The following is a 15878-nucleotide window of genomic DNA, read 5'->3' on the forward strand; positions in this document are numbered from 1 at the left end:
TTTTGACTCTTAACATGTTAAATGAAGGATCAAGTTGAGAAATAATTTAGAACTTACATGATTGAAGAGTGATGGGGCCTGTCGGGTGTGTGTTGATTGACACTATTATACTGTACTCTGTTATTTACTCATGGAATCAAAGGTATAGTTCAACAGCATTTCAATTTCCAAAGCTCATCAATTAAAATTGTCTTGGAAATAATGAAGCTAATAACTCATGGTTCTGTACAAAAGTGAAGAATTTGCAAATATAATCATTTTTCCTTCTACAAAGGGGGTAGAATGTTTTCACCAAGTGCTGACAAGAAGAGTGTCTTCCTGGGCCTTTATTGGCGACTAGGTAATCTTTTCACATCCGAACAAAGATTATTATTTTTTAGTGGAAATCTTGCTTGGAGGATCAAATCATGGAGTACTAAGAAAGTACGTGTACTGATAAAAATCATTAAATTTTAAACATTGCTTTGGGGCTTTGTACCAAGAGAAGTCCTAGGTTGAGCCCTCTGTCATTTCCTGTGGATGTCATCATGGGGACAGCAGTCTTTGTGTGACACATCCATTATAGGTGGTGTCTATGGAATGTGGCTATTTTAAATGATTTGGACAGTCCAGATAACTGAATAAGTTAAACTGATTTTTCTTTTCTTTTTCTTTCTTTCTTTCTTTCTTTTTTATTTTTAAAGCAACTTGACTATCATTTAATCTATCAGTTGGGTTATTATAAAACCAGGGAAGGAAATTTAAGACATCTTCCACTGTGGTCAGGTTTGTCATTATGGATGGATGAAAGTTATCATTTACATTTTTGATTTCCTGGGAAACATTGGCCAGTCTTGACAAGCCCTTTCTAGTTAAGCTGAATCTCTTGTCACCTGATATTCTGATAGCACCCCTGGCCAGGTTCCTGGGGGCACCAACATTGCAAAGTAGTGATCTTGCAAGACAAAAGTGTTCTTAATCTGCAGTGGCAGGCTGATGGAATTTGCAGACCAGTTTCTGACATCCCAAGTAATTATGACGCTTAAAGTATTTTAAACGATTTCAGGTCTATAAAAAAAGTGATGATGCCTATATGTATACCCTATATATTTTATTACAAAAATATTGAAATAATCCATGAGTTATTCCACTCTGCACCAACTATAAAAAAATACTATCAAAGTTTGACCGGCACTTTTAATGCAACAAAAAGCACCATGACCGAGGACACTGGGAACAGAAAGCGGGGACTTTTACTTGCTGTACGGAGGAGGTATTTAAAACCCAGAAGCTTGTTGTAAGAGTGCGACTTTACAAATGATACAAATACAGATCTTATTTGGATCTACTGAGAAGCCCTCAACCAGTTCAAAAGGTTTTCTTATAGTATATTCACTGCATTTATCTGCTCATACTTACTAAAAAGTGTCCCCAAACCTCTAAAAGACACATCACTTTGACCTTGGATGGGGGAGGGGGGTAAAAGTCTGTACACAGCGGATTGTTCATTCTGGCATCTACTTTTGTGGGGCTGGCGCCACTCGTTCTCAGTTGACGGGCCTTCCCTGTTAGTCCTGTGGTGGGACGGTGTTTGGCACTAGAAAGGTGTGACGTGACTTGTTTTGGAATCCGCCTGCCTGCGATGGCGCAGCCAGGCAACCCTGGACCTGCAAAGTCCAGTTACAGCCCATTCCTTCCCCGCCGCTCCGCTCGGCGCTTCGGTTCCACTGTCAGCTGCACAGGCCAGGAAATCATCTTGCCTTTTTCCCCACTTCCTCTTTGTATCTTTATTACAGTTTTGCAATTGAATACTGAATAACGATTATCATTTAATTTACATCACTAAGTTATCAAGCTCCTTGGTCTTCTCAAAAGTCATACATGTGCTGCATAGGATTTCTGTCAATGGATGTTCTCAACTTTAAGAGGGAAAACAAAACCAAACCAAAACAAAAAACCAAATCTGTGTCAAAAACTAATCATCCTATCAATTCTAATACACGTGTAAACAAACTTGAGTTTGCTGTCCATTGACTAGGTAGGCTTTTCACACATGGCATGGGTTTCAAAATGAAAAAAATAATTTATCCATTCTCTTCTAACTAGTACTACTCTTTTCCTGCAGTCTTGAGGGATACAGTCCCTCTCTTTATTTTCCTGTGGGAATTAGAACTTTGCATCAAGAGAAATCACCTAAACTATTTGGTGATGTGTGTGTGTGTATGTGTGTGTGTTAATGTGTGTACACATATTCAGATGTGTGCATGACTGAATATATTTTTATGCAAACATCAGTTAACTCCATCAAAACACACTTTTGATTGGAGGCAACATTTTCTGTAACAATGGTGACCCTCCGGTGGATGTGCTGAAAGACTGTGCAGGAAGAATTGGTAGCAACGAGGAGTCCTATGAAGCTGGCATGTTCCCTTCAGGTGGAGTGGGACACTTTCATCTATATTTTGAAAGGAGACCAGCAGTAGGCAGTCAAACAATATCATGGTCAATAATATCAAGGTCAGACTAAGGACATTACAGCTCGTGGCCCTACTCTAGGACGAAGATTCTTTATTGCCACAGCTCTGCTGTCACCCCTTCGTGTGGAGGTTGTGGCTGCTCCAAGTCCTTTTATTTTATAAAGTGGTTTCATATTCCAACCGCTCCTGAATCAGGGCGTCATCCTTGTACTGCAGCCTTGGAGGAGACGGGGAACATTCAAAGGCTAAAATGGCCTTTCGTAGACTTCGGTCCAAAACATGTCTCTCCCATGCTGGGTACCTATTCCTGAATAGGTCAATTTTAATGACAGATTCTTCAATCCGTGGTGGGCGAGATGATGGAGTGGATGGAGCAGTGGGTCTCACCTGAAAAACAGGTACACACCCATCTCGCTCTGCAAATTTCTGGTCACGTTCACTGACAACACTGCGGTTGTTGGAGATGGACCTTAGAGTGCTTGTGGCCACTTCTGGAGGCAGAGTAAAGGCAGCGGCGGGATCCTCGCAAGCACAACTTGGTGACTGCCCGAATCTGGGTCCATTGGGGTGAAAAAAGGCATAATACATCAGCATAAAAACAACGCCAGTTAAGAAGCTACTGAACACCACACACAGAGCTGGGATGGCAAATGCGTCTGCAATCTGGGGAGACTTGTAGAGGTACCAGAGGGCACTCAAGGCTGTATTTTCCAAAAGGATCACAAAGTAGTAAATGAAGAGTCTGCAGCGTGTCCTGCCTTCTTTGACATTGAACCAGCTGAAGATGTAGATGATTCCCACTACCATGTCGAACACAATCTCCTCCCATTTGGTGATGCAGAATTCTGTCTCACAGTGGACGATCCAGAAGGTCATGATGCACCAGTGAAGGACAATGAAGATCCCAAAGTACAGCTGGAAAACCGAGGCAAAGAGGGCAAAGGTGATAACCCTGGCAGCAATGGTGAAGAAGTGCCAGCAGAACTGGATGACGACGGCCATGTAACTGATGGGTTTCTTGTCATCTCGAGAGTCCCGGAGGGCCTTCTGGTAAGAGGCCAAGGCCCAAGCCAAAGACACAAGAGAGGCTGCTGCTGTGAAACCTACAAAGGCAAAACAGGAAGACATTCTGTCAAAAGAGAAATGCAGTGTTGTCCCCTGGAATAAGTCATGTGCAATTGGGGACAGGAATGGGCTTGCTTTGACTCCAGCAAAGCTCTTAGTTTATTTTTGAGCTGAACCAAACATTCAGATGGGGTCCAAGCATCAGCCCTCTATGATATCCCACGCAGACAGAGAAGTCATGAAGCTAATGGGAATGCCAGTCAAAACTGGGTAGTCGGGGGAGGTCTGGGATCTAGGGAAGGGGTGCTACTTAACTTTCAAATTATGTTTTGTTTAAATAAATAGATGGAGGAGGTAGTTTTACATAGGACAGAAATATCGACTGGATTGCTGGGTTGTTGGTTCAACTTTGCCACTTATAACCTGCCTGACTTTGGACAATCATTTATTTATTTATTTATTTTTAAAGATTTATTTATTTATGCATTCAAGAACTGGGGTGTAAACCAGAGGTGCGGGAGGTTAAAGGATTCACCAGAGAGGGTGGGGAGCAGAATAGGAGGATCTACTTAAATACACTGCTGAGAGGAGCAGCGGGCAAGCAGGAGAGGTCTGCTGGCCATGTGGGTTGCTCCCTGGCCAGCCAGGGATAGAACTTGTGTTGCAGTGGCTGACGATAGTTTGATAGTGCTGTCTTAAACCTCTGCGCCACCAGGGAGGCCCCTGGACAATCATTTAAATGGATTTTCTTGTTTATAAAATGGGTCATCTCCAAGATTCCTTGTCAGCTTTGAGATCCTATGATTGCGAGGGACAAATAATCACAGGAAACTTGAGGGAGTATCTGGTTTACCTTTCAGCTTTTAACCAAGAATAAATGTAGTTTATTCACAAAAGAAAATTTACTCTTTCTTAAAAACAGGTATAGGAGTCACAAAATACTCTTGGCAATGTTTCTTGGGATAAATGGTGTGTACTTTGTCCTAATGTAGTGCAGGACCCTTCCAACAGCTTTGATCTGTTCCTTACTGCCTTTCACTTGGAAGAAGAAATGTCTGTTCACTGTCACTTATCTCTTACCCTTTCATAAAGATTGTGCAGAAATCACTTTGCAACCACTTCTCATCATTTTATAAAACCAATATGCTTCCAACCTTTAAAAGTCATTTCTATTACTTTCTTTGAATCCCACTCCATCAGCTTTGTCTGACACATTATCACTATGGATCAGACATGGATAGGGCTCACCTAAAAGACACACTGGTATCCTGTGTGAGAGTTCTTTTGGGGCATTCCACTTCGTCACTGAAATGTTATGTCAATCTGTATCATAGCTGGTTTACATAATGGGCCATTCTGGACTTACCAAGACAAAGAATGGTTGTATTTTAAAGTTCATTTGGCTTTTCTTCAACAGAAATTTTAGAACAGCAACCAAGCCATGTCATAGTCTTTCTCCCTCTTCGGGCATACTAAGAGGGGGGATTTGCAATTTTCTTTTCATATTTTGATAGAGAAAAATTATTATCTGTAATCCTTGAAAATTGAATTAAAGAAATATCTTGTGGTAAAGAGTCACTAATTGATAGAAAAAATATTCAATCTCATTTCTTACATTGTATTGAGTTAGGTGAACTCACAGATACCACTATTGGTAAAGAAATAGCCAATAGTCATTTCTGATGTCAACTGTTAATAAAGCAGCAAATACCCACTCTAGACTTCATCTTTTTCTGCCCAGCACAATAATCTATCATTACCACAATTCTCGGGTCGTTGTGGCAATATTTCTATGTCAGTTAGAGAGCAGTACACAAAGGAGCTTATAATAATATATTTTCTATGTGATGGAAAAGATCTTCACTAAGTATAGAGCAAATTCAGATGAGAAAAGAGAGGGGAGGAGGAAAAGATTAAAAAAAAAGAAAGAGGTGAGCTTTACCTGTTAAAAGCCCAAACAAGCACTAGGGGAAAGAGCCAGCACCACCTCAGACTCTAGGTAAAGTCCTTTCAGTCCCCATGCCTGCTCCCTGTAAGAGCCCATGCTAGTGTGAGGGGGAGACCCTCGCCCAAGAGAAAACCAATTATAGTAGCACAGCCCTGTAGCAAATAATGAGAAAAACAAACAAACAAACAAACAAACAAACAAACAAACCAACCAATATAACAAATCGTCAGATGAGTCCTCAGGGGAATAATACATCACACAGAGAGAACAGATTTCCAAAACCTAAACAGAAAGACAATGATGATAGGTCCTTCCTATCAGGCACATAATTCAAAATTGTCATGATAAAGAAATTCAGAACAGAAGAAAAATAAGAAAATGCAGAAAAACAAGTTTAGAAATAAAATCAATGAACAGAACATTAAAATTGATACTTTAAATAAGAAAATAGGGCCTCCCCTGGTGGCACAGCGGTTGAGTGCTGGGTTGTGAAGCTGCCCACCGCCTCTGCAGTGCCAGTTCGATCCCCAGCCACTGGTGCGCAGACCTCGCTCCCGCCGCTGCTCCCGTCAGCAGTGTACTTTGTCAGTCTGCCTGCTCTGCTCTCCCCTATGACTCTGGTGAATTCTCTCACCTCCGTCGCTTCTGACTGTACCCAGTGCTTGTATAAATAAATAAATAAATAAATAAATAAATAAATATTTTTAAAAAAAGAATAAATAAGAAAATAACAGAGATACAAGATATAGCAAGGTTAATAGAGGAGATGAAAAATTCTGGAGAAAGCTATGGAAATAGAATAAACCAAATGGAAGGAAAAATTGGTGATCTTGAAGATGGCAATGAAAAAGGAAAATCCAGGCAGAAAGAGAAATGAAGTAAAGACAAAATGAAGACATACTTCAAAGATTATTAGACTCCAGGAAGAAAGTAGATTTAATAACAATGGGTATTCTGGGGTGGGGGAGGAAAAAGAAAGGAACATATTACTAAAAAGAAATAATAGAGGAAAACTTCCTGAACCCGGAGAAAGAATCGAATATAGAAATCCATGCAGCACAAACAACATGAGGGTACCTAGATAAAATTAGGCATACAGCACAGCATACAATAGCAAAAATTCCAAGAGATCAAAACAAAGAAAGAATATTAAAGCTTGTGAGAGGGAAGAAGCAGATAATCTACAAAGGATCTCTGATCAGCTAACATTGGACTCTAAAGAAACACTTTGGGGGGGCCCTTGGTGCTGCAGTGGTTGAGCGCTGGGCTGCGAGGCTGCCCGCAGCCTCTGTAGCACTGGTTCCTTCCCCGGCCGCAGGAGAGAGTCCCACCAAAAAAAAAAAAAAAAAAAAAAACAAAAACCACTATGGGCATACATACCTACAAAAGAAAACAGGCAAATGAAAAATTGTTTGTCATCACTTATCACCAGGGAAATGCAAATCAAATTCACAATGAGATACTACCTCACACTACTGAATATGGTCCTTATTGAAAAGTCCAGAAACAAGTGCTGGTGAGAGTGTGGAGGCAAGGGAGCCCTTCTACACTGTTAGTAGTAATGTAGACTGGTCCAGTCCCTATGGAAAGCAGTATGGCTATTTCTCAATAGATTAAAAATGGATATGCCATATGATTCATTAATACCACTGTTAGTTATCTGCCTAAAGAATTCAAAAACATTAGTGTGAAAGGAAATCTGTATTCCCATGTTTACTGCTGCACTATTTACTACAACCAAGCTATGGAAACAACCTAAGTACAGATGAGTGGAACAGACACACACACACACACAGGCGCACACGCACACACACAATATATATATATACAATGGAATATCACTCAGTCATCAATAAAGATAAACTTATGCCATTTGTGGCAATGTGGATGGAGCTGGAAGGGATTATGCTAAGTGAAATAAGTCAGAAGATGAAAGACAAACACAGGTTGGTGTCACTTACATGTGGACTATAGAGAAATCAAACAAAAGATCAAATAAAGACAAGTCTAAAAACTAACCCTTGAAAACAGACTATAGAACTGAAACATACAGCATGGAAGGGGGCAGGAGGAACAAAGTAGGAAGGAAGCATAATGGTCTATGGGTGGAAGAGGGTGAATTGGTGTTGGATGCACTATGGTAAATACACCTGAAGTGGGGGAGTCTTCTACTTCCCCAATGCCACCAATAATGTAAGCCAAAAGTTACTTCAACAACAAATAAAATATAACAATTTAAAAAAGAAGAAATAAAGTAGGACATTTATATAAGTGATGGAATAATGACTATGCAAATGGCATACTTATTATCACTTAGGACAAAAGATTGTGCTATTTTAATTTCAATATCTTTATGTGTACAGAAGCTGTTCATTTCTCCCTCCTTTTTTGTACGACTTGCATTGGTATGGATTGCTTCTTGAATAGACCGTGTGATCCTTATGCCTTTAAGCTGTACCGAACACAGATTCTTTGCTGGAATGTCGCTCCTTTTTCATAGGTGGGGCATCATTTACAGTGGCACTGAAGCACAGCGCCACTTTCAGGATGATGATACATTATTCGTCAGACTTGAGCAAACAAAAACATGCATGAGTGGCCTAGAGCAGAGTATCTACTTACACAGACATTATTAAAGGCTGTTTTTCAAAGCAGAAAAAAACAAAAATTAAAACCTTTACATATACACATCATGAAATGATCTGTTGTCATATTTAAAAGAATTAGAAAATTAACCTAGTTCATATTCCCCTATAATCTTCAATGCTTTTCTTGCATGCCCTAAGAAAGTAGTTCAGCTTGTTTTTGATAATGTAGAAACTTAAGACAATATTCTGGCAGTAGAAAAATGATTTCCTAACAGCTTTGTTTTCTATGTATCTTACAATTGAAAATCTCTGTATAGCAAAGGCAAATTTCATGTGCATCATAACTATTCTCTTTATGAACTCTCTGCTTAGCAACAATTAGAATTTCCTTTGTTCATTTGATCCTGATTTTCTTTTTTTTCTGCTGAGCAACTACTTTTTATAAGACAATTATACACCTGAAGAGAAAATATGGGGCCATTTTAGAGTTATTCCTCATTACAAAGTCACACCTGCCATGAAAGTTTTAGTTGTTTCGGCTTTTACAAAAATACTATCAGCTCAATTGTTTCAAGTGCCAAGAAAAATTCCTTCTGCAATGTTAGAGAAGAATTCTCTGGAACTTCTGGTATATGGTGACACAGTGGTGGAACACATAACCCTAAGCATTACTTTAGCTAACAATATATATTTTAACTTTTCATTTGAAAATAATTTCAAACTTACAGAAAAATTGCAAGAATAAAAAAAAAAAATCAAACACCTGTATGCTCTTTGCCCATATTGTCATTTGACCTCATTTGTTTTATTATTGCCTTCCCTTCCCACCCCAACCATTTGAAAGTAAATTTCACATATCCTGGCTGCTATATTCCGAACGTTTGTGTTCCCACTTTTCATATTTTGAAGTCCTAACCCCTAATGGTGATACTATATTAGTAGTTGGAGATCTTTCAGAGGTGGAGCCCTCTGAAAGGGATTAGTGCTCTTATAAATGAAAGAGGCTCCCTATTGTTCTCCAGCCCCTTCTGTTACAGAGCAACCCCAATATAAAACGGGTTGCCTGACTGTGGGTCCTCACCTGTGCGCTTAAAGGGGACTTATTAATGCTAAACTGCCAACACACACACAAGGTTGAGAACAGGTTTATTTATAAGTGAAGGGGAAATGGGGAAATGAATAACTCGGAGAAAAAGAGGGCAATAAGTTTGTAAATGCATCCTTCCTGTTCCATCTACCTGCTGAGACCAAACACAGCCTGACCAAGAGCACCAGTCAAGAGAGTTGTCCCCATGCACATGTCCAGTTAAATACCCAAACAGAGAAAATGGCTGCCTAACTCCTCCCTTAGGTCCTCGCAACCTCCCTTTGGGGATCATGGGAATTGTAGTTCCCAGTGTCTTGATGGAGTGGGGGTGGCATCTACAAAGCCTGTATGGAGTTTGTGCAGGACATCCTTTCCCCCTAAGACTTCCACTATGCAAGAATATATGAAGTCTTCCACCAGGAAGAGAGTTCTTCTCAGATCATGCTGGCACCTGATCTTGGACGTCCAGCTTCCACAACTGTGTACAATAAGATTTTGCTGTTTATAAACTACTCAGTCAGTGTGGTATTTTGATATAGTGGCCTGAAAGGCCTAAGAGAATGGGCCTTTACTTTAAATTACATAGGTGCCTATTATCTAAGACTAGGGATATTCTCAGAAAATCACAGTAAATTATCAACCCGAGCCAATTTAACATTTATACAATATATTTTTTTTGCTAATTCACCACTAATTCCAATTTCATCAAATAACTTTTAATGATGCTCATTATAGGACTTCTCCCTTTGGTACAGAATTGCATCTAGATTCAGGTATTTCACTGAGTTATCTTCAATTTGGAATATTTTCATAGACTTTCTTTATCTTTTAGGACATTACCATTTTTTAAAGAGTAAAGTATGTAAAAAAAAAGAGAGTGTTTCTTTTGGGGTTTGTCTATTATTTCTCCATGGTTAGATTCAGATCATGCATCCCACGTTGGAATGCTTCATAAGTGACACTGAACATCTCACCCCCTCAACACCATTAAAATACAAAAGCATAAGAATTCTTTCATCAGTCCCAGGAAGTATATGATGTGTCTGTCAGTATATTCAAAATAACAAATAGCATCTCATGCATTAAAAACTTCACCCTAAAATCAAACTGTGAGAATAGAGACAGAGGATTCAGTGGGATCACACTATTAAAATATTAAAATAGATGGTAAGACCTGAGAGGTTGCCTCATGCAGCAGTCTCATTTCATAGAAAGGAAACTTGAGTCTCACTTTGAGAGGTTAAATGATGTACTTTCCTTTCCCTCTCTTATCTGTGATAAAAATTGTCTCTTGATGTGGAGAAAAAGGAACTCTTGTGCACTGTTGGTGGGAGTGCAAACTGGTCCAACCACTATGGAGAGCTGTGTGGAGATTTCTGGACCTACTAAACATAGAGCTTCCATATGATCCAGCAATTCCACTCCTAGGTATTTACCCAAAGGACACAGAAACATCAATTCCAAAGAGCACCTGCACTCCTATGTTTATAGCAGCACTGTTTACAATAGCTAAGCTTTGGAAACAACCCAAATGCCCAAAAATAGATGACTGGATCAAGAAGATGTGGTACATATATACCATGGAATATTACTCAGCATTCAAAAAAGATAAACACATGCAATTTGCAGCAACATGGATGGCACTGGAAGGGATCATGCTCAGCGAAATAAGCCAAAAAGAAAAAGAAAAATACCGGATGGTCTCACTCATAGCAGGAATCTAGAAAACTTAAATAAGGGACCAGGAAAATGAATATAAGAAAGTGAAAATCAAAATCAACAAAAAACTATGAACCAGAGACACTTGTTGGGGGGTGGGGGGCGGGAGGGGAAGGATTGGGGTCAGAATGGGGCGTTTGCAATTGTATGGGGGAATATAAAAATAAAATTTAATATTAAAAAAAAAAAAAAAAAAATTGTCTCTTGCTACAGGGAGAAAGGACCCTATCAGCTACCTCTCTCCAAGAGCTCCTTCCTCAGGGATTACAAATGTGTAACAAGCCTCATTTTATCCCAAGAATAGTCCTTCACTTGATTTTATCTCTCTCCTTTAGTTCAGATTTGTCTCTCCTTTGTGATCCCTCCAATTCATTCTCTCTTATTACCACATTTTTTTTTTAAATTGGGGTAAAATTGTATATGTTTAAGGAGTAAAGGTTTTTATCTGCTTATACTTCAGATGTTGGCATTGCTCAGCTTGCTGCCCCGGTCTTTTTCCCTTTCCAGCCTCTCCAAGCAATTCCATGTATTCTCATGCCTTGAATCGTCACCTCTAATTCAGCAAATACCCATCCCCACTGCTAGCCATTTCAAGCTCCGGAGCTATGTGTCTGTTTACTTGACCCCTCAAGCTTACCGTCAAAACATGCCCTATGTCCACATCTTCAAGTACCTGGAAGCAATCTGGTGTGAAATGACATTTGCTTTCTCATGGAAAGAAGACTATTTGTCTTCTCTTCAGCCCCCTGTTGTTAGTGTAATACATTTCTCAGAATGAGAAGGACATAAATTTCCAAATAGGCTGCCACAGTTCCAGGAAGTTGGTTTGGTGTTCAACTTGACTGAAATACCATTTTACAAAGCCACCCAAATCCAAGTGTTCACAATTTGATAGACTGCATCTGAAGGGGTCTAGAATAAACCACTGTAGAAAAAAAATATTTTGAGTTGAAGGCATTTAAATTCATGAAATCTTTTATCTGCCTAAGAGCAGAACCTCTCAAAGAACTTAATTGTTACAAATCATCTTCCAGGGAGTAACTCTAATATTCTTTCTTAGGAAAGAAATTGGCAATATACCCATAAGACATTGTGACAAAACTATCATGTCTCTCCCATCTACTCAGAGTCCTTTATCTTTTCAAAAGGTCTTTTTTCCCCCATAAATGGCCTTTCTCCCCACTTCTAAGAGGTTATTCTTTCAGAGGTTTCTCTCCCCTCTTAAGATGGTATAAAAATACTCAGTTCTAACCATCTCCTTGAATCACATTTGTTTGTGAACTCCTGTGCACACATATGTATTTCTTATAAGTATGTTTGGTATGTTTGTAATTATATATGTATGTATGTACTTTCCTTTCCCTCACTTACCTGTGATGAAACATATATGTATGTTTGTACTTCGTATATATGTATGTTTTTGTCTTGCTAATCTATATTTTGCCAATTTAATTCCCAGACCTTCAATTATTTAACCTAAGAGGATAGAGGGAAACTTTTTCCTCCCAAAAAACAATTGTCACCGAACTGAGTCCAGTTGATCTAGCTGTTTTGATTTTGCTTTTTCTCTACTCTATAACCCAAACAATTGATATCCCTTTGAATAAATAAATGAACATAAAGTCTGAATGACAGTTTATGCCAACATTTTGAGCTGATTATCTCTCTCTTTCTATCTATCTAAATATATCTATTTACTATCTATCTATCTATCTATCTATCTATCTATCTATCTATCTATCTATCTATATTATCTATCTACATATCTATCCAATTTTGGGATAAAGACTGGTAAGGGATATAACACTCTTTGAAACATTATAATCCAAGATTTTTTATTTTAAAACTTTTACTGATATACCCCCATGAATGGAAAGCACCATTTTCCCCGGCCCCACTTACACGTGGCCACCTCGGATCACAAGTCTCAGTATGCCATGAATCAGATTTCCTGAGTGGAGGAGGAGCTCTGGGACAAGGAGTGGAGCTGAGCAGCTATGTGAACCTATAGAAAATGGAAGGCAGGTGGTCCCACTCTGGCTGAGTTTTGGCTCTAACTTGCACGCTGGTACTTGGGGGAAGGAGGTATTTGGGGGAAGACACATGGAGAAGAGACATGTAGGGATACTTGGAGGAGAGACTTGAAAAAGAAGATATGTGGATGGGATGAGAGACCAATGGGGAGGCTGTTGTTGGTCCTTGAAAGATAATGGCAGCTGTTATGTTGGTTTCATGTTGGATTACGTGGTGTAATTTGATATGGTGTATTTTGTATTTTCTCTCTCTCTTTCTGTCCAAATTCTGTGGGACCTGCCTAACCCTTTACTTGTGGTTCCTTGCCAAAAGATACTTTAGTCTAAGGTACTTTAGACTTGGCAAGGTTGCAAGTCTCAGGGGTCCTACTTTGAGCAAAGCTTGTTTGATTGGGCAATTGCCAGTGAGGTGATGGGTAATATTTAGAGTTTGCTGTTATTTGTAATCCTTTTTTTTCATCTCCCTTTTCACATACCAATTCTTTTAAAAATCTTTTACACTAAAAGTCTGCTTTCTTTGTCTTTGTGCATGTGGATGATTAGATCCCTCTTAGAGCATCCACCCCTTAACAGTTTGTGGGTCCCTGGCTATTGATACCCTTGGCCACAGGCTAACAAAACCTCTGGACTAGGAGGGAGCTTCCTCTAACTTCTCAGGTCTGTGCATTTAAAGTTTAATATCCACTTCTTAGTGACTTAGAGATTAGTTTCTTAGAAGAAAGACTGAGATAATTGTCCATTTTTAATAGTTTTTTTTTTCAGAGTACGGGTTATGAGACTAATACTAGTTTGCCAGATCTCTAGCATTTCAAAAGGAGTAGATTTCAATGTAGTCCAAAGTTACAAATTTCTTCCTTCTTTTCTTGCAGATGTCTTTTCTCATCTGGTGTTTCTCTTCCTGTCTTTTCCATCCTTCCCTTCTTTTCCTTCTATCTTTTGGCCTCTCCTCCTCTCTTGCTTTGCCTCTGCCCTCACTCTTTTTCTCTATTCCCTCCTCTCATTGAACATATCATGAAATAAAATTATTATTAAAAAGAGTTTCTTCAATGAAATAAATTTGGTGCTGTCCAAACTAACTTCACAATTGTTCCTAACACTTAAATCAAGAAAGGAAGTTACTTTAATTAGATGTCAATGGTGTGCTGTAATTACTCTTCTCCTGCCTCTGCTCTGAATCTTATGATTTGGCTCCAAATTCAGAATTGCTTGAAAGGATACCCACAGCTCCTATTAAAAGGACTAATTATCACTAACCTCTGTTTTGATCACAAGTAACTTGCTTTCCTATAATCTTTCTCTAATTTGGATCTAAACGCAATCTTAATGAGAAAGGCAGAGAATTCTTTATATTTTATTTAGGATCATAGAAAAGAATAGAGTTAGATTGATGAGGGTTGGAAGCAAAAGCTCTATCATCTCAATTTAAACATCATTTCTTCTAGGAAATAATGGATAGGGAATAGCATGGGATATAAGATATTTTTAGATATTATGATCCAAGAGATCTTTGCACTTTTGAAACCTCTAGTCTAGGAGTGGGCTGCTTCTGGTCTCCGAATGTAAATTAGTTCTCTCCATGAGCATGTTTTCATATCAATAACCCCTCCTTTTCCTTCAGAGCACTTATCCCAGTTTAAAATTATATTCCATTTTGCACTTGCTTAATTATTGTGTTTCTTACTTGAATAAAATAAGGACAAGTACCTGTCTTGTTTACCTTTCTGCTCTTAGTGCCTTGCACAGTATTTGGCAAATATGAAGAACTAATACTTAGAGAGAAAGAAAAGAAGGGAGGGAGGGAGGGGGAGGGGAGAGAAAGGAGGGGAGAGAGAAAGAAAGAGAGAGACAGAGAGAAAGAGAGAGAGAGAGAGAGAGAGAGAAAGAAAGAGAGAGAGAGAGAGAGAGAGAGAGAGAGAGAGAGAACTCCAGATATGTAGTATTAGAACCACAGGAAGAATGAGATGTTCAAAAATGCACAATTTTTCATTGTTCTATTCCATATCTTGCAATTCCAGCTGAGTTGCAAATGCCAAAATACTGTGAAATAAAACCTCTACTTCTGTCATGTTGTTTGTGGCCTGGGTGTAAACATGAATTTCTGGAAATCTCCAGGGAATGCTTCATAGGATTGATAGTCTAATTCCCTAGATGTAGGAGGCTTGGGAATTGAACAAAGTAGTCTAATTCTTAGATTCTTCAACAAATAAAATGGCCTGTCTCTAGTCTTCTTAGTGAGGGGGCATAACAAGAGCCCTTCCTCTGAACCAGACCAAAGGTTACAGTCTCAGGTACATACCTGGTCATCGGACCATGTTTACAAACAAACTGCAGCTGGTGAGAAAGAACGAGCACACTCTCCCCACTCTCTCTCTCTCTGTCTCTCTCTCTCAACTTTTAAGTGTATTATTATATAAGGTTTTAAACATATACAAAACAGGGAGAATGAGACAATGAATGAATCTTCCATGCAGAATCAACTAAAAGGCCTCACTCAGTTCTGACATTCATCACAAGGGAAGTGACAATTTTTGTCGAGGGGGGATACCTTTTGATGCAGTCTTGAGGCTACTCCCTCTTGAATCTTCCTGCATCTACCTTTTTCTGCTAGTGACTTCATGTACTGACAGACACAAAAGAACTGTCTGAACATTGACTTGCTGAGAGCTGATGTTTTACTGGCACATCTTGGAAAACCTGATCTGGAAGCTCTGTGGACCGCCTGCTCTCCTGTGGCTCATGTTGTCCCTGCTGCGGTCACCCTGCCATCTCTCCATTCCTCAGATGTAAATACGAGCACACTCTTCCCAGAGACAGGAAAGCTGCCTCTCTCCAGTTAGTGTTTGCTTCCTTCAATTGTTCAAGCTGAAGCATCATTCCTGTTCTTAGGAAAGTCACTCTTAACCACTAGTCTAAATCCAGTCCCCTTGCTCTATGTGCCTAAGACATTCTGCATTTGTTCTTCATGGCACACCACTGCCCTTA

The 15878-nt window shown here is 39.2% G+C and overlaps 1 protein-coding gene across 1 annotated transcript in view; it reads right to left on the reverse strand.

Annotated features, from left to right (window-relative positions):
• Positions 1-687: 687 nt before the first annotated feature.
• The window catches only part of XKR4 (XK related 4), a 410264-nt gene continuing 395073 nt past the window's right edge, over positions 688-15878 (reverse strand). The window contains exon 3 of the mRNA XM_037508824.1: positions 688-3559. Within this exon, the coding sequence (XP_037364721.1) occupies positions 2613-3559 (947 nt within the window). The 3' untranslated portion in view covers positions 688-2612. The remainder of the gene's footprint in view (positions 3560-15878) is intronic.

The sequence above is a fragment of the Talpa occidentalis genome, unplaced genomic scaffold, assembly GCF_014898055.3.
Source record: "Talpa occidentalis isolate TD23 unplaced genomic scaffold, MPIMG_talOcc4v2.1, whole genome shotgun sequence".
NCBI classification, from domain to species: domain Eukaryota; kingdom Metazoa; phylum Chordata; class Mammalia; order Eulipotyphla; family Talpidae; genus Talpa; species Talpa occidentalis.